The sequence below is a fragment of the Felis catus genome, chromosome C1 (assembly GCF_018350175.1).
Source record: "Felis catus isolate Fca126 chromosome C1, F.catus_Fca126_mat1.0, whole genome shotgun sequence".
Lineage (NCBI taxonomy): Eukaryota > Metazoa > Chordata > Mammalia > Carnivora > Felidae > Felis > Felis catus.
In genome coordinates, this window is record NC_058375.1 from 106,175,551 (window position 1) to 106,194,534 (window position 18,984).

The following is an 18,984-nucleotide window of genomic DNA, read 5'->3' on the forward strand; positions in this document are numbered from 1 at the left end:
CATTTTTTGTTTTTTCCCCTCATTAACCAAAGATAAGCTTAGAACAAGAGAGACAGGGAGAGAGAGAATCCCAAGCAGGCTCCCTGCTGCCAGTATGGAGCCCAACAAGGGTCTCGATCCCATGAACCATGAGATCATGACCTGAGCTGAAATCAGTAGTCGGATACTCAAATGACTGAGCCACCCAGGCTCCCCATGGTGAGGTTTTTTGTTTGTTTGTTTTTTGCTTTTTTTGTTTTTGGCTATAGTTTGAGTCCAGACATTTTACTTTTAATATTTTCTTTTCCTAGTAACAAATAATTTGTCAGAATTATTACATTACATGATAATGCTCTTAAAAATCAAGAAGAAAAAGCAAATTGATTGTAATTTTGAGACCCTGATGTAGTTTTCTGCTCAGTTATATTCAGCGGTTGTTCAGGCTGGAAAATGGTTACATTAAATCCTAACTGAGGAGAGGAAAGATAGTTTTTGTTTTTGTTTTTGTTTTTCTAATTGATGGACAGGGAAAGAAATAGGGACTCTTGAAATTATTTTGTGAATCTAGCTTCCTAAGTGGAAATAAAATACTGTTTAACTCTTTTAAGCTGTGGCATTTTTTTTCTAGCTTTTTAAAATCATTACTTTTTTAAGTAATCTTTACGCCCAATGTGGGGCCCAGACTTATAACCCCAAGATGAAGAGTTGCATGCTGTACTGACTGACCCAACCAGGCACCCCTAAGGTGTAGCATTTTTTTTGACTTGAAGATTTCATATCTTGGTTTGATTTTCATGACAGAAATAGAATAGCACACTCCATCTTGTTATTGAATTATTTACTAAGGAGTCATGATAGAGTTCTAGTCTTCTGATCTGGAATTTCAGTGTTTGACATCTAAGGTCAGATCTACTTTTGCATATATTTTTTTGAGATTTCGTTCTTGATTTTTAAAATTTAAAACATTTAGTTGTTTTTCTGTTTTATTTTTAAAAACAAAAATTTTTTTTTAACGTTTGTTTATTTTTGAGACAGAGAGAGACAGAGCATGAATGGGGGAGGGTCAGAGAGAGAGAGGGAGACACAGAATCTGAAACAGGCTCCAGGCTCTGAGCTGTCAGCACAGAGCCCGACGCGGGGCTCGAACTCACGGACCGCGAGATCGTGACCCGAGCCGAAGTCGGCCACTTAACCGACTGAGCCACCCAGGCGCCCCTGTTTTTCTGTTTTAAAGTAGTTTTAGTTTCACAGCAAAACTGGAACAGATTCAGAGACTTCTATATACCTCCTACCCCATACATGTATAGCCTCCCCCATTATAAACATCCCCCACCACAGGGGTTCGTTTATTATAATTGATGAACCTACATTGATACATCATTGTCACCCAGAGGCCATAGTTTACCTTAGGTACATCCTTGGTATTGTACATTCTTTGGGTTTGGACAAATTTTAATGACCTGTATCCACCATTATAGTACACAGAGTAGTTTCACTGCCCTAAAAATCCTCTATGCTCTGCTTATTCATTCCTCTCTTCCCCTGAGCCCTAGTGACTACTGACCTTTTTACCTTTCTCCATAGTTTCGCCTCTTCCAGAATGTCACATAGTTGGAATCATAAAGTGTTTAGCCTTTTTAGGCTGTCTTCTTTCACTTAGTAATATACATTTAAGTTTCCTTTATATCTTTTCATGGCTTGATGTTCATTTCTTTCTAGTGCTGAATAATACTCCATTGTGCGGGGAGGCACCTGGGTGGCTCAGTTGGCTAAGTGTCCGACTCTTGGTTTTGGCCCAGGTCATCTCACAGTTTGTGAGTTTGAGCCTTGTGTTGGGCTCTGCACTGACAGCATGGAGCCTGTTTGGGATTCTCTCTCTCCCTCTCTCTCTGTCCCTCCCCGGCTCATGCTCTCTGTCTTTCAAAAATAAACTTTAATATTCCATTGTCTGGGTTTATCCATTCCTCTACTGAAGGATATTTGGTTGTTTCTCAGTTTTTGGTAATTATGAATAAAACTTCTGTAAACATCTGTTTGTAGGTTTTTGTGTAGACATAAATTTTCTTTTTTAAAAAAATTTTTTAAACCTTTTCTTATTATTTTTGAAAGACAGAGACAGAGCATGAGAGTGGGGGAGGGACAGAGAGAGAGAGGGAAACACAGAATCTGAAGCAGGCTGCAGGCTCTGAGCTGTCAGCTCAGAGCTGGACACAGGGCTCGAACCCACGAAACCATGAGATCATGATCTCAGCCAAAGTTGGACGCTTAACCAACTGAGCCACCCAGGCGCCCCGTAAATTTTCAACTCCTTTAGGTAAATACCAAGGAGCACAATTGCTAAATCAGGTGGTAAGAGTATATTAGTTTTGTAAGAAACTGCCAAACTGCCTTCCAAAGTGGCTGTGCCATTTTGCATTCCCACCAACAATGAAGGAGTGTTTTTCTTTCTTTTTTTTTTTTTTCAACGTTTATTTATTTTTGGGACAGAGAGAGACAAAGCATGAACGGGGGGGGGGCAGAGAGAGAGGGAGACAGAATCGGAAACAGGCTCCAGGCTCTGAGCCATCAGCCCAGAGCCCGACGCGGGGCTCGAACTCCCGGACCGCGAGATCGTGACCTGGCTGAAGTCGGGCGCTTAACCGACTGTGCCACCCAGGCGCCCCGGTCCACTTGTTTAAATTAATGATCCAATGTTGATATGTTATTGCTAACTGGAGCTCATAGTTTATTATTATTTCTTTAGTTTTTACCTAATGTCTTTCTGTTCCAGGATCCCACATTATATTTAGTCATCGTGTCTTTTTAGGCTCATTTTAGCTGCAACAATTTCTGTTTTCTGTTTTTGATGACCTTGACAGTTTTGAGGAGTATTGGTGAGGTATATTATAGGATGCCTGACTATTGGAATTTGCCTGAATTTTCTTTTCTTTTCTTTTCTTTTCTTTTCTTTTCTTTTCTTTTCTTTTCTTTTCTTTTTTTCTTTTCTTTTCTTTTCTTTTCTTTCTTTTCTTTTTCCAAGATTAGACTGGGGTTTTGGTTTCTGGGTGAAGAATATTACAGAGGTAAAGTGCCATTTTTCATCAGCTCACATTAAGAGTACATACTATCATTATGATTTGTGATGTTGATCATCTGGCCAAAATTGTGTTTGTCAGGTTTCTATACTGTAATGTTATTCTCATTGTAAGGTTATTCTCATTTCCCTCCCCTACTGTACCCTTTGGATAGGAGTCACACTATGTGCAGTCTACACTTGAGGGGGGGTGATGCTTCCCTCCTTTATAGTATAGTATCTATATAATTTATTTAGAATTCTTCTGCATAGGAGAAGGATGTCTGTTCTCCCCCATGTATTAATTTATTCAGTCATTTATATCATTATGGGCTCCTGGATACTTATTTTATATAATATGGATTATATAATCCAGTGCTGCTCTATTTTGTCCTTCTAATTGTTCCAGCTTTGACCATGGATAGCTCTTTCAGTTGGCTCCTTTACACTTTTGCCATACCCTGCCATACCCCCATTAACGTGCAGGGTTTTTTGTTTTGTTTTTGAGTACTTCTTTACTCTCTGTTATTACAGAAGATGAGCTCTGAGCTCATCTTGTGTATTTCTTGCCTCAGTCCTGAATCAACCATTTCTCCAAGGAGTCCTAGTTCTTTTTATTGGGGGATGGTGTTAGAAACCAAGAGCAGGGTGATAGGTGTTGTCGTTGCTACTGGATGTAGCTTCTTTTTTCCTCCAGCTGAAAGCAAAAAAAAAAAAAAAAAAAAAAAGTGTGTGTGCATTAACTCTTGTGTATACACGTGTCTATAAATATTTCTATATGTAATCATCTTTATATTAAGTTAAACATGAGTTCTTATCGATGTCTCTAGCTTTACTCCATTTCCATATGGATCTTTCGTTACCCTCCTCTTGCAGATCTGTACGTTTCCACTTCAACAATAAGAAGTTTGGCTCCCCACATTCACCGTTCATTTACTTAATTGCTCAACTCCAGTATATATGGATAGCAATTGTTAACCCTGAGAAGCAGTTGTATTGACTAGAGTGTAGTACTTAATGTGCAGTCCCTTTTTTGTCTTTATCTTACAGAATTCATTCATTACCTACCCCCTTCGGTGAGGTTGTTTGAAATATATTTGAAATACAGTTAGATTCTCTTGTCACAGTTTGGGATTCTCCCACCCTATTAGTTGATTTCTGCAAAAAAAAAAAAAATGCATACAGTAAGGTTTACTCTTTGTGTTGTAAAGTTCCATAGTTTTTGACAAATGCATAATGTCATGTGCTGTTACAGTGTCATACAAGATAGTTTTACTGCCCTGAAAATCCCCTGCACTTCACTTATTCATCCTTCCCCTCCCTCTAAGCCCTTGGCAACATACTGATCTTGGGTTTTCCAGAATGTCATATAATTGGAGATATATATATATATATATATATATATATATATATATATATGTGTGTGTGTGTGTGTGTGTGTGTATGTATATATATATATATACAATTAAATAATTACTAAAAGTATATAGCCTTTTCAGATTGGCTTCTTTGCCTTAGCAATATGCATTTAAGATCTCTCCTCCCACACCATGTCTTTCTGTGACTTGATAGCTCATTTCATTTTATAGCTGAATAATATTCCATTGTCTACATGTACCACAGTTTTTTTATCCATTCCCTTATAAAAGATATCTTGGTTGCTTTCAGTTTTTGGCAATTATGAATAAAGCTGGTAAAAACACTCATCAGTTTTTTTGTGTAAATATAAGCTTTCAACTCAGTTGGGTGAACACCTGGTAGTGTGAATGCTGGATCTTATGGTTAACACTATGTTTAGCTTTTTAAGAAACTGGTCAGTACGTCTTCCAGAGTGCCCATACTGTTTTGCATTCTCACCAAACATGAGTTGCTCTTGTATCACATCCTCACCAGCATTTTGTATCATTAGTTTTTTTGGATTTTAGTTATTCACATAGGTGTGTAGTGGTACCTTGTTTTGATTTGCAATTCACTAATGATGAATTTTTCATATTTTTTTAAGTTTTTTTTTTTTTTCTTAAGTAATCTCTTCACCCAGTGTGGGGCTTGAACTCACAAACCAGAGATCAAGAGTCGTATGCTTTACCGACTGTTGTATATAAAAGAGTTAAGGCGCCCCAACTTTTCATACTCTTACTTGCCCTATGTGTATCTTCTTTGGTGAGGTTTCTGTTCATATCTTTTGCCCAATTTTTATTAGGGTTGTTTTTGTTGTTAAGAGTTCTTTCTGTATTTTGGATATGAGTCCTTTTTCAGATAGGCATTTTCCATATATTTTTTTCCATGCTGTGGCTTGTTTTTCAGTCTCTTAGCAGTATTTTTCACAGAACAAAAGTTTTAATTGTTTTTAATATTTATTTTTGAGAGAGAAAGAGAGAGAGACAGAGTGCGAGTCGGGGAATGCAGAGAGAGCGAGGGAGACAGAATCTGAAGCAGGTTCCAGGCTCTGAGCTGTCAGCACAGAGCCTGACATGGGGCTCAAACTTGTGAACGATGAGATCATGACCTGAGCGAAAGTCAGACACTTAACTGCCTGAGCCACCCAGATGCCCCAAAAGTTTTTAATTTTAGTAAAGGTCAGCCTAGCAATTTTTTCTTTCATAGATCAGGTTTTTATTGTTGTATTAAAATCTATTTGCCATACCCTAGATTTTCTTCTATGTTACCTTTTATTTATTTTATTTATTTATTTTATTTTATTATTTTTTTAATTTTTTTAATGTTTATTTATTTTTGAGAGAGAGGGAGACCGAGCATGAATGGGGGAGGGGCAGAGGGAGAGGGAGACACAGAATCGGAAGCAGGCTCCAAGCCATCAGCCCAGAGCCTGACGCGGGGCTCGAACTCACAAACCGAGAGATCGTGACCTGAGCCGAAGTCGGACGCTCAACCGACTGAGCCACCCAGGCTCCCCTATGTTACCTTTTAGAAGTTGCGTTTTATAATCCACTTTTTAACATCAGGTCAAACATGTTTCCAGATTATTTTCTTCATATGTACAATTTTAAATAACTTTTATATTCAATTTGTGCTTTAATTTTCTTAATCATTCATCCCTCTGTTGTTGACTTTTTATAAGAACAAATTTGGAAACAACCTTTTTCTTTGTTTAGGGTTACTTCATTTTTTCTTTCAACATAGACTTGAGAGTGGTCTACATGCCACGGTGAAGTTCTTTCCCTCTTGGAGCTCTTGTTTTGATTTTTTCCTTAGGATAAATTTTCATAATGCCATTTTAGTTGAAAAAAATGTGAACATTTTTATAACTTTAGTGCATATTACCAGTGAAATTACTTTCAAAAGCATTTTTACCTATTTACATAGTCATCATCTTATTTTCCATGTAAGTTAACATTAAAAGTAATTGCGATGATAATTTTGCACTTTTTAAGTTGTTGACAAGATTTACAGTTAGAAAAAGCTCGGGGCATTTTGGTGGCTCAGTCAGTTGAGCATCTGACTCTTGATTTCTGCATAAGTCACGATCCCAGGTTCGTGGATCAAGTCCCACATTGGGCTCCTGCTTAAGATTCTCTCTCTCTCCCCCTTTGCTCCTCTCCCCAGCTCGCATTCTTTCTCTCTCTGAAATAAAAAAGAAAACAGAAAAGGCTCAAACATTTTATTTATGTATTTATTTTATTATTTTTTTAACGTTTATTTATTTTTGAGACAGAGAGAGACAGAGCATGAACAGGGGAGGGCCAGAGAGAGAGGGAGACACAGAATCTGAAGTAGGCTCCAGGCTCTGAGCTGTCAGCACAGAGCCCGATGCGGGGCTGGAACCCATGGAGCGCGAGATCATGACCTGAGCCAAAGTCGGATGCTTAACCGACTGAGCCACCCAGGTGCCCCAAGGCTCAAACATTTTAGAAGCCTTTGACCATTTACTTTTCTCTAATTATACTTCTCTTTTCTTATCAGTAAATTAGGATAAATAAATTACAATAAAATGTAAGATGAAAATGTTATTATTTCTGAAACAAAATTCCAAAAATTTCTTGGTATTTAGTCGTCCAGAAGAGTAATTTTGTGTAGACATATCCAAGCTACACTTCCTGTGGCTATGTTCATGGCTTATGCATGTTTGAATCTCTTATCTCAAGAGTTTAAAGGCAAAGTACAGCATGAGTGTTAAGATTATTAGTCAATAAAAATATTTTCTGGCTTGATTGTTTGCCTAAGTAAGATAGTAAGAAGTCAGAGTTCGACGAAAAGGAGCCAATCTGGGATGCCTGGCTGGCTCAGTTGGTGGAGCATGTGACTCATGATCACAGGGTTATAAGTTCCAGCCCCACATTGGAGCTTGCTCATAAGAAAAGAAAAAGAAAGAAAGAAAGAAAAAAAGATGGGTGCCTGGGTGGTCCAGTCAGTGAAGCATCTGACTTGACTTTGACTCAGGTCATGATCTCACAGTTGTGAGCCCTGCATCCAGCTCTGCACTGACAGCACTGAGACTGCTTGGGATTCTTTCTCTCTCTCTCCCCCCCCCTTTCCTGCTCTCTTTCTCACTCTCCCCCCCCCCCCTTTCCTGCTCTCTTTCTCTTTCTCTGTCTCTCTCAAAATAAATAAATAAATTTAAAAAAAGAAAAGAAAGAAAGAAAAGTAGCCAATCTAAGCCAGTCAAATGACTGAACTGCAAAATTAGAAAGGACAGATATTCAGATTTCAGTAGAATAGTTCCTTGCTTTTATAGTCTAAGTGTCTAGTATTGCTGTACCCACTAACTGGGCAATTAAGCAGTGAAAAGTCAAAGCAGTGTCCCTCATCTCATGTGTCAAGAGTCTGTTTTTCTCCAACTTGTGAGCCTTCACCCAGTTTCCTAGAAGATATATTGTAGAGAAAATAGGGAGGTTGTTTAAAAACCTTTGTGTGATTGGGGCGCCTGGGTGGTTCTGTTGGTTAAGCACCGACTTCAACTCAGGTCATGATCTCACAGTTTGTGAGTTTGAGCCCCATGTTGGGCTCTTTGCTGACAGCTTGGAGCCTGGAGCCTGCTTTGGATTTTTGTCTCTCTCTCTCTCTCTCTCTCTCTCTCTCTCTCTCTCACTCTCTGCCCCTCCCCCACTTGTGCTCTGTCTCTCTCAAAAATAAAATTAAAAAAACATAAAAAAAATAAAATTATTAGGTATATCTTTATAGTGCTGAAAATACAAAGGAAATTTTGGGTATCACCTAGTTACCTAAGAAAACAAAATTTCGTCTTATTTGGATTGTTGGGAGATTTTTGGTAGCCTTTTGTTTCCTCACCTATTATGAAAAATTTCAGACATACAGAAAAGTTGAAGGAAATGAACAGTGCATACCTCTGCATTTGTGCCACCTAGATTTTATAATTAGCATTTAGCTGTATTTGTTTAATCATTATCTGATGAAAATGTTTTGATAGTGTGTTTAAGCCATTCCCTTTCTTTCTGGAAGAACATACATGAGTAAGACCCTATTGGGCAGAGTTATTTCTGCATGGTGTAGGACTAGGTGGTTCTCCGATGCAGTGGTCTTACGAAAATGATACCCTTCTTGTGATCCCCATCAGCATAGGTTGAGAACTGAGTCATTTATTTTCAAATGAATTCCAGCTGAATTATGTTATAATAGTTTTTTTTTTAATGTTTGTTTATTTTTTAGAGAGCTCAAGCAGGGCAGGGGCAGAGAGAGAGGGAGACAGAGGGTCTCTCTGATACAGCAAGCTCTGTGCTGACAGCAGCGAGCCTGATGCAGGGCTTGAACTCAAGAACTGCTAGATCATGACCTGAGCCAAAGTCAGACACTCTACCACTGAACCATGCAGGTGCCCATAGATCATGTTATAAAGACAAGAAGAAGAAAGGCGAGGGAAATTGGCGGTGGAAAGGGTTGTGTCATCAGGAGGCTAACATGCTACTAACCTGTTTACCCAACTGACACAAATACTATCATATAAATAGCTATCATTTATTTATTTTTTATTTTTTTTTAATGTTTATTTTTTTGAGACGGAGCATGAATGGGGAGGGCCAGAGAAAGAGGGAGACACAGAATCTGAATCAGGCTCCAGGCTCTGAGCTATCAGCATGGAGCCCGATGCGGGGCTCCAACTCTCGGACGATGAGATCATGACCTCAGCTGAAGTTGGACACTTAACCAACTGAGCCACCCAGGCGCCCCAATCAATAGCTATCATTTACTGAATGGTTACCATGTTCTAAGGCTTTATCCCATTTTGGTTCTCACTCTGTTAGCTATAGGTATTATTAGTGCCATTTTATGAATTAGGAAACTGAGGTTTAGTGAAATTGAATAACTTACCTAATTTCTCATCTGTTAAATGGTACAAGTGGTACTAAACCCAAGTCTGTCTGACTCTAAAACCCATGCTTTGAACCAGAAGTCTACTGCTATAAATTCCCTTTATTGCAGAATTTATTGTTTGCATTTATTTATGTCTTTAGAATTGTCCAAATTGGGCCACACTTAATTTGAGTTTAGTTATAGAGGAATTCTAGCGGAAAAGAGGATGCTATGTAAACGTTTTTATGATTGTAAAGCTCTCTTAATTCTTGACAGAGGGCCCTTTTTGAAATTAGTTGTCTAGCATTTTTTACTAACTTCATTTCATTCTCTGAAGAATGAAGGAATTTCCAGCCTTGTATTAAATTGCAGAATGTATAGCATTCTTTCTATAGTTGAACCAAATAAACATTAGCAAGTGTGTTTATTTATTTATTTATTTATTTTTTCAATATATGAAATTTATTGTCAAATTGGTTTCCAGCAAGTATGTTTAGAATGTGAGACTGGTAGTTCGTTCCTGTCTTTATTTTTTAATTTATTTTTAAAGAGGTTTTTGGGATGGTAGCCAATTTGAACTTGGTCTTTCTGATAAAGAAGTGAAAATAGGCAAGTTCCCTGGCTCCTGGAATAAGCCTTACTTCAGTTTCTTTGATGACTTTTGGGCTTGCTTTTGCGAGTGACCCTGGGAACAGTGCATTCTAACTCGAAAACTCAATGGGTGGAGGAAGTGTGTGTTGAGAGCAGTAGTTCTTAAGCTTTCTGGAGGTTACATTGCTCCCTTTTGAAGCCTTTCCTCTGGAAAAAATGCATATATGCACACAAATACAGTTTTTCATACAAATTCTATAGTCTATATAATGCTATATAACCCCCAAAGTCTATTGACAACTATACCCCAGGTTAAAGATCCTTTAAAGTAAAAAAATGAGGGAGCTGAAAATAAGATTTGAGCAGAGCTGTTAAACGTTTTTTCATAGATGTGCATCTCATAAGATTGATTTTACTAACATAAAAATCTTGTTTTAGTATCTAAAATGTTTTATTTGGCCTCTAAAGTGTGAGTTTTTCCCACTTGGTTAAAAAAATTAAGTCACTTGGGTGACTCAGTTGGTTAAGTGGCTGACTCTTGATTTTGGCTCAGGTCGAGATCTCCTGCTTTGTGAGTTTGAGCCCCATATCAGGCTCCATGCTGTCTGTGCGGAACCTGCTTGGGACTGTCTCTCTCTCTCCCTCTCCCCCTCCCTCTCTCTCTGCCCCTCCCCCATACATGCACACTCTCCCTCTTTCTCAAAACAAATAAATAAACTTAAAAAACAAAATAACAACAATAAAAAATAAGGTTATTCATAAGTAAGCTAAGACTCACAGGGGTAAATGAAGTTTTCTGTTGATTTCTAACTTTTGCTTTTTCAATTTTATTTTTCTTCTATCAGCAAAACATTTTCTCAGAACTATTAATAAGGCTAAGATTTAATTTTATTTTTATCTATTTATTTATCATTTTATTTAAAAAAATTTATACCCAAATTAGTTAGCATATAGTGCAACAGTGATTTCAGGAGCAGATTCCTTAACGCCCCTTACCCATTTAGCCCATCCGCCCTTCCACAGCCCCTCCAGGAACCCTGTGTTTGTCTCCATATTTAAGAGTCTCTTACGTTTTGTCCCCCTTCCTGTTTTTATATTATTTTTGTTTGCTTTCCTTTATGTTCATCTGTTTTGTTTCTTAAAGTCCTTATATGAGTGAAGTCATATGGTATTTGTCTTTCTCTGACTAATTTCACTTAGCATAATACCCTCCAGTTCCTTCCACGTAGTTGCAAATGGCAAGATTTCATTCTTTTTGATTGTATAAGGCTAAGATTTAGATGAAATCCTTTGGCAATCCCCAACTTTAGTTTCCATTTCTTCTTCAACCAGAATTTCTTTGTAACAGGCATCTACACAGTACTTCTAATGCGAGTGTTCAGGTGGTGTTCCCAGCAGGTTACATGTTTCATTACATCAATCCTCACAATAACCTTGTTTGGGACTTATTATCGTCCCCACTTTACAGATGCAGAAATCAATGCTAAGAAAGATTAGATGACTTAGTTAAGACCAGTGCCAGTACTAAAGGCAGGGTCAGGATTTGAACCCATGTAGATCTAGCTTCAATGCCTATTTTCTCTCTGTTTTACCATCTTGTTCTGTGATCAGAGTTGATCACTTTTTCCTGATTACTAGTTTGACCTGATTCAAATTTTAGAAGCCCCAGTTCCCAATCAGTGGTGAGGGTGCTTTTATTTTCTTCTACAGGTAGCCAATTGTAAAATTATTGAATTTTTGTGTGTATAAGTTAGACTTTAGGTTGTGAAATGTCTAGCGTGCTGATTTACTGACTAGGTTGTTAACCCAAAAGGAAAGAGCTTTAGCTGGATGACCTCCTGCCTTTTCTGTTTATGTAAATGGATGTTTCAGATACCAGAGTCTGACAGAGACAATTCCAGTGACTGAAACATTTGTGGAAGGCTTGTTACTAAACTTAGCATCATTTTCAGGAAGGAAAAATCCTAATGGTTTGTAACTGAAAAAGAGCTTAACTCTAAAGGGTACATAAGCTTTTATCAAATTGACTAAAGGCCAGGTGTGTGTTTCCTAACTCTCATGGGATAGCCATGGAGGGAACCTTTGGTCAGCTAGCTGCCTAGTGGTTTTCGCTGAGATGGCAGGCAGGGTCAGCATTGTGGGAAGGTACTTCAGTTTGCTGAGTGAGTTTTGTGAGACTCAGCATCTTTTTTGACAAAATTATTGTTCTTCCAAACCTTGTACTTTTCCTAGTTGCAGCCTTTTTATGTACAGTGAAACAGGGAGGAGAATGAGTAGGTTGATTTACTATATAACTTTATTTTATTTATTTATTTATTTATTTATTTATTTATTTAACGTTTATTTATTTTTGAGACAGAGACAGAGCATGAACGGGGGAGGGTCAGAGAGAGAGGAAGACACAGAATCTGAAACAGGCTCCAGGCTCTGAGCTGTCAGCACAGAGCCCGGTGCAGGGCATGAGCCCACAGACCACAAGATTGTGACCTGAGCCGAAGTCGGACACTTAACCGACTGAGCCACCCAGGCGCCCCTATATAACTTTAGATGTACATTTTTTTTAATCTTGAACTGATTACACAGAGTTTTAAGTGAGATAGCACAGAAAGAAGATAGAATGCTAAGAGAGATTAATTGACATGATTGGGAGGAGAAAGAAGTTAGTTAAGATAATGAAAATTTAGTTATCTCCTTGTCTTTTTAAAATTTTTTTATTAAAATTTTTTTTTTTTTTTTTTTTTTTTTTTTTTACTTTGAGAGAGTGAGTATGTGAAAGCAGGGGAGGGGCAGAAAGACAGGGAGAGAGAACCCCAGGAAGGCTATATGCTGTCAGCGCAGAACCTGACATGGGGCTTGATCTCATGAACTGTGAGATCATGACCTGAGCCAAAATCAAGAGTTGGACACTTAACCAACTGAGCCACCTAGGCGCCCCATCCCCTTGCCTTTTTAAAAATGAGACTAGTGTGTATGAATATCTATACCATTTAACTCTCAAGGTGATGAAACTCAGTATAAAGGAAAGTTAAGTTGAATGATTTGAAGATATGGGGTGAAATCAGATACACATATATAAATTATCTTAAGTCATCCTTTTTGAGTCTTTACAAATTAAAGGAATATATTTTGTAAAAACTTTCTGATAACAGAAATTTCAGAAAGTTTAAGAAGGATTAAGTACAGTTCAAATGGCAGGATTGTTAAAAGCTACTTTGACTGCATAGTATACATGCTTGGTTAGGGTGAGGAAATTAGCTTTGAAAGCTTTGTGCCCTCTTTCCTGTGTGCTTTCTTGAAACGAAGTGTGGGATTCTGGCTTGGAGGGTCAGGTCCTCTCCAACGTTTCCATTTTGTTCTCCCTGCTGTAAGTTTACAAACAGTTCTTCACATTATGATCTATAAAAATATAAACAGCCTTTCTGGAGCCAAATTAATTTTGTTTTTATGGTTCATACTGCATGACACTGGAGTGGGGTAGGAGGGTGGAGATACAAGGTGTTTGGACCCTTCTTGTTTATGGGATTGTCTTTTTCCCTTTTTCCCCTTAGGAACGGCGTGAATGTTGAGGGGGCGACACACAAGCAGGTGGTGGACCTGATCCGAGCAGGCGAGAAGGAATTGATCTTGACAGTGTTGTCTGTGCCTCCACATGAGGCAGATAACCTAGATCCCAGTGAAGACTCGTTGGGACAATCATTTTATGATTACACAGAAAAGCAAGCTGTGCCCATATCGGTCCCCACATACAAACATGTGGAGCAGAATGGTGAGAAGTTTGTGGTGAGTGTCAGCCCAACTCAGTCCTCCAAACATCTAGCTTTTGTTTCCCCCAGGCTTATCATTTATGATTTATACTAGAGCACTAGATGCAATCACCTCAACCTAGGTCAGTTTGCCTACCAGGAAGATGGGTTCACACATAAATAAAAGACACTGACCGTGATTTTTTTTTGCAGGAGGTGAACTACAGTAATGAAGAAGATTTCTCTTTCTGCTTAAGTGTATTCCATTTTATTTCCAGACAGTTTTAAATTTGTATTTGTATTCTGGTTGTAAACACGTGTGAGTTGGTTTTGTTTGTTCTTTTATTAGTTGCTGTATCTCTTTGCTACTAGCAGTCTCTCACTTACTATTGACTCTGCTGAGCTGTAGAGCAAGATTAATTTTAAAAGGTGGTGTCTTCCGAAACATTTTGGTAATACAGAGTTTGTCCACATCAGAACCTGCAAGTGCCCTACCCTTCTCTCCACATCTTGTTCTTTTTCATTTTCTTTGGAGATGTCCGTGTGAATGATTAATGTGGGTTTTTCCCAAGGTCCTAATTATACTCTGAATACAGTTCCCATGAACTGCTCTATTACATTTCTAGTCTGTTCCTGTTGTAGATGTGTGGGAAAGCCCACCTTGAGTTCTGGGTGCCGCCCCTTTTCTGAGTGCCTTTGCTTGTTCCTCAAAACCCAGTTGCTGTTGATAGCCCAATCTACTTACTTTTTCTCTTGATTGCGGTATGCTTTATTTGCCTTTGATTATTTGGGGAGTGTTGATATAATGAGAAATTGATTATTCTTTGTAGAAAGTGCAGTGGGTTCTGTTAGACATTGACAAATAGACTACACATGTTTCAAGCTGAACGGCTGACTCAAGTTGCTGTCTCTGAAACTGAGATTTGTTCCCTGTATAGGAATGAGCTACAGGACACTTGTGGTAAATTCTTTTTAGTGAGGAGATGAGAAAAGCAAGCAAGTAAGCCAGAAAAATTCAGAAGGATCAAACAATGTTCAACTGCATCTGTAATTTAGCTGGTGATGGTAGTACAGAGCACAGTCTAGGTTGGTCTGGTCTATGGATTCTCAGAGCCATGTACACAGTTTAGAGTTTCGTATTTCAGAGGTGCTATCCATTCAGTCATAAGGCATGTAAAGAGTAGAAATCAAGGTCAGATCCTAAAATTAGAGCACAATGGATGTTGAGACCTTTTGGGAATTACCTGGGATCTTGAGAACCTTTGTAGTCTTTAGAAAAGGAATGAAACTGATTGTCCCTTTTAGAAAAGGAGTGAAACTGATTGTCCCTTTTAAGAAAATCAACATTATTGAACGCAATTTACCTGCATTAACATGTCCAGTTTCATGAGTTTGGGTAAATGTACATAGTTTCATAATCACCACTGTCACAATCAAGATAGAAGAATACTTTCACCACCCAGAGACTTCTCTTGTGACCTTTTATAGTTAGCCCTTTCCCTGTAGCACTACCCCTGTTGACCACTGATCATCTTTCTGTTACTCTATTTTGCCATTTCTAGGATGTCAAATCAATAGGATCATATAAGTAGCTTTTTTGTGTCTGGCATTGTTCATTTAGTGTAGTGCTTTTAAGATTTATAGTTGTTGTGTATGTCAGTAGTTTGTTTCTTTTAATTGCAATTACTTTTTAATTGGATAACTTCATTGCAGTTTGTTTATCCAGTGACTTGTTGATGTATGTTTGGGTTGCTTCCAGTTTGGGGCTATTATGATTAAAGCTGCCATGAAATAACGTTAATATACAGGGCTTTAGGTAGATACATGTTTTCATTTCTCTTGAGTAGCTATAAGTGGAATTGCAGGGTCATATGGTAAAAGTTTAACCTTATAGTCAAACTGTTCTCCAAAGAGGCTGTACCATTTTTGCATATTCTCATTTGCAGTGGAGAGTTCCAGTTGCTCTATAATCTCTCTAATGCTTGGTATTATCGGTTTTTAAAATTCTAGGCATTGTAGTGGTATCTTCGTCTTTTTGTTTTTTTAATACTGTATTTATTTTTTTTAATTTTTATTTATTTTTTAAAATTTACATCCAAATTCGTTAGCATATAGTGCAACAATGATTTCAGGAGTAGATTCCTTAGTGTCCTTTACCCATTTAGCCCACCCCCCTCTACAACCCTTCCCGTAACCCTCAGTTTGTTCTCCCTATTTATGAGTCTCTTCTGTTTTGTCCCCCTCCCTGTTTTTATATTATTTTTGTTTCCCTTCCCTTATGTTCATCTGTTTTGTCTCTTAAAAGTCGTCATATGAGTTAAGTCATATGATTTTTGTCTTTCTGTGACTAATTTCACTTAGCATAATACCCTCCATTCCATCCATGTAGTTTCAAATGGCAAGATTTCATTCTTTTTGATTGCCGAGTAATACTCCATTGTATATATATACCACATTCTCTTTATCCATTCATCCATCAATGGACATTTGGGCTCTTTCCATACTTTGGCTATTGTCGATAGTGCTGCTATAAACATGGGGGTGCATGTGTCCCTTCAAAACAGCACACCTGTATCCCCTGGATAAATGCCTAGTAGTGCAATTGCTGGGTCGTAGGGTAGTTCTATTTTTAATTTTTTGAGGAACCTCCACACTGGTTTCCAGAGTGGCTGCACCAACTTGCATTCCCACTTTTTTTTTTTTAAATTGTTTTTTTTTTTTTTTTAATTTTTTTTTTCAACGTTTATTTATTTTTGGGACAGAGAGAGACAGAGCATGAATGGGGGAGGGGCAGAGACAGAGGGAGACACAGAATCAGAAACAGGCTCCAGGCTCTGAGCCATCAGCCCAGAGCCTGACGCGGGGCTCGAACTCGCAGACCGCGAGATCGTGACCTGGCTGAAGTCGGACGCTTAACTGACTGCGCCACCCAGGCGCCTCTTAAATTGTTTTTTAATGGTTATTTTTGAGAGAGACAGAGTGTGAGTGGGGGAGGGGCAGAGAGAGAGGGAGACACAGAATCTGAAGCAGGCTCCAGGCTCTGAGCTGCCAGCACAGAGCCTGACGTGGGGCTCGAACTCATGAACCATGAGATCATGACCTGAGCTGAAGTCGGACACTCAACCAGCTGAGCGACCCAGGCACCCCTCTCCGTCTGGTTTTAATTGCATTTGCCTAAAGACTCATGATGAAAGCTTTATTTTCATGTATTTAGTGGCCATTCTTATATTTTTACTGGTGAAGAGTTCAACTTTTTTCCCCCCATTTTAAAACTTGGATTGTCCTATTTTGTTGTTGAGTTCTTTATGTATCTGGAGTCCTTTATCAGATAGATATTTTGTGAAATATTTCTCCCAGGCTGTGGCTGGCCTTTTTATTTTATTTTTAATAGTGTCTTTCAAAGAACAGAGGTTTTAAATTTTTTTGAAGTCCAGTTTATCTTTTTCATTTATGGGTCGTGTTGTAAGAAACCTGCCTAACCCAAGGATACAAATCTTTTATGTTTTCTTGAAAAAATTTTATAGTTTTAGCTCTCTGTTTTTGTAATAACTTTATTGAGGTATGATTCACATACCAGCAGTTGTATACCTTAGGTGTATATAATTCAGTGGTTCTTAGTATGATCAACAGAGTAGTGTAGCCATCACCACAATTTTAGAACGTTTTCCTCACCTCAGAAAGAAACACTGTACCTTTTAGCCACCTCCTCCAAACCTCCCATCTGCTCTCTACTAATCTATTTTCTGTCTCTATGGATTTGCCTCTTCTGGACATTCCATGTAAATGAAATCGTATGTGTTCTCAGGGTTTATCCATGTTGTAGCGTGTATCAACCAAGTAATATTCCATTGTCTGGATATACCACATTTAATTTATCTGTTCTTCAACTGATGGACATTTGGGTTATTTCTACTTTTTGACTGTTATGAATAATGCTGTTTTGAGCATGTATGTACAATTTTTGATGTGGATATGTGTTTTCATTTCTCTTGGATATTACGTAGAAATGGAATTACTGGGTCATATGGTAACTCTTATGTTTAACCTTTTGAGGAAATGCCAGACTTTTCTCCAAAATGGCTGCATCATAGTTTTCGCTCTTATGTTTAGGTCTGGGACCCATTCTGAGTTGATTCTTGTATCAATACTAAATGATATAAGGGTCAAGATTTTGTTTTTCCCCATTTGATATCCAGCAGCCTGTGTTGAAAAGGAATATCTTTTCCCCATTGAAATACCTTGGCTTTATTGTTGAAAATCAATTGAACATGTGGTTCTATTTCTGTATTCTGTTGGTTATGTCTGAACATTTCAATATTTTTGTTATTTTGAGATTGTCTTCTGTTTAGTGTCTTTTCCCTTGAAAATGGGTCATATCCTCCTCCTTTGTACAGTGAGTAATTTTGGATTGTATCCTGGATATTGTGAATGTTGCATTGTGTAGGCCCTGAGTTCTGTGATATTCGCTAAGGAATGTTGATGTTTTGTTTTACCTGGCAATTAACAAGCTATGCGGCTTGTGGGTTGTACTTCATGTTTCAGTCCAATTCTTTCAGGCTTTTCTGTACTACTTTGAATCTGTTCTGCATGTGTATCATTCAGGGAGGGATTAGTATGAGATACTTGGTGTTCATTCACAAACTTAAGGCATCCTTTTCTGTGTTTCTCTCTTCTGGAATTCCCTACTCTTTCTGGTGGCGGCCATGGTTGCCTAGAATCCTTTCTTTCCTCCAGGCAGGAAGACGTCAGGGTTTCTATTGGAGTTTTTAGTTGCCTAAGTTAGGCTACTTTGTAACTTATGCCCACTGTCTGGGCAAAGCCCCCTAAAAGCAGGACACCTCCCCCCACCCCTCTCAGTGGTGTGCTCCATATTTTAATGTCCCTCTGCAATCTGCCTGCAGTTAGTGTAGTATTCAGAATTCTCGGGTAATTGATTTTTGCATTTGGTCCAGAGTTTGTAGTTGTTATCACTGGAAAGGTTGGTCTATAGGAGACTCTTAGGTTCTATCAGTTTTTTTCATATATAATGAAGCTGTTGCCTTCTTGATGAATTGGCCCCTTTAATGTTGTGAAATATCTCTTTATTTCTTGTAATATTCTTTGTTCTGAAATCTTTCTTTGGTATTAACATATGGCCGCTAATAGCTACTTCACCTTTGATTATTGTTCTCATTGGATATCTTTTCCATCCTTTTACTTTTAACTTATCTATATAGCCGTGCTTAAGGTAAGTCTTATAGACAGCATATACTTGTGTCTTGCTTTTTATTTGGCAGTCTTGGTCGTTTATTTGGAGTGTGTTGTCTACTTACGTTTCATATAATTATTGAAATAGGTTTAAATCTATCATCT

The 18,984-nt window shown here is 38.1% G+C and overlaps 1 protein-coding gene across 2 annotated transcripts in view; it reads left to right on the forward strand.

Annotated features, from left to right (window-relative positions):
- SNX27 (sorting nexin 27) overlaps window positions 1-18,984 on the forward strand; it is a 69,814-nt gene that overhangs the window by 13,161 nt on the left and 37,669 nt on the right. For both annotated transcript variants that reach the window (XM_023259168.2, XR_006583045.1), the window contains exon 2: window positions 13,438-13,669. In XM_023259168.2, coding sequence (XP_023114936.1) covers window positions 13,438-13,669 — 232 coding nt within the window. The remainder of the gene's footprint in view (window positions 1-13,437; window positions 13,670-18,984) is intronic.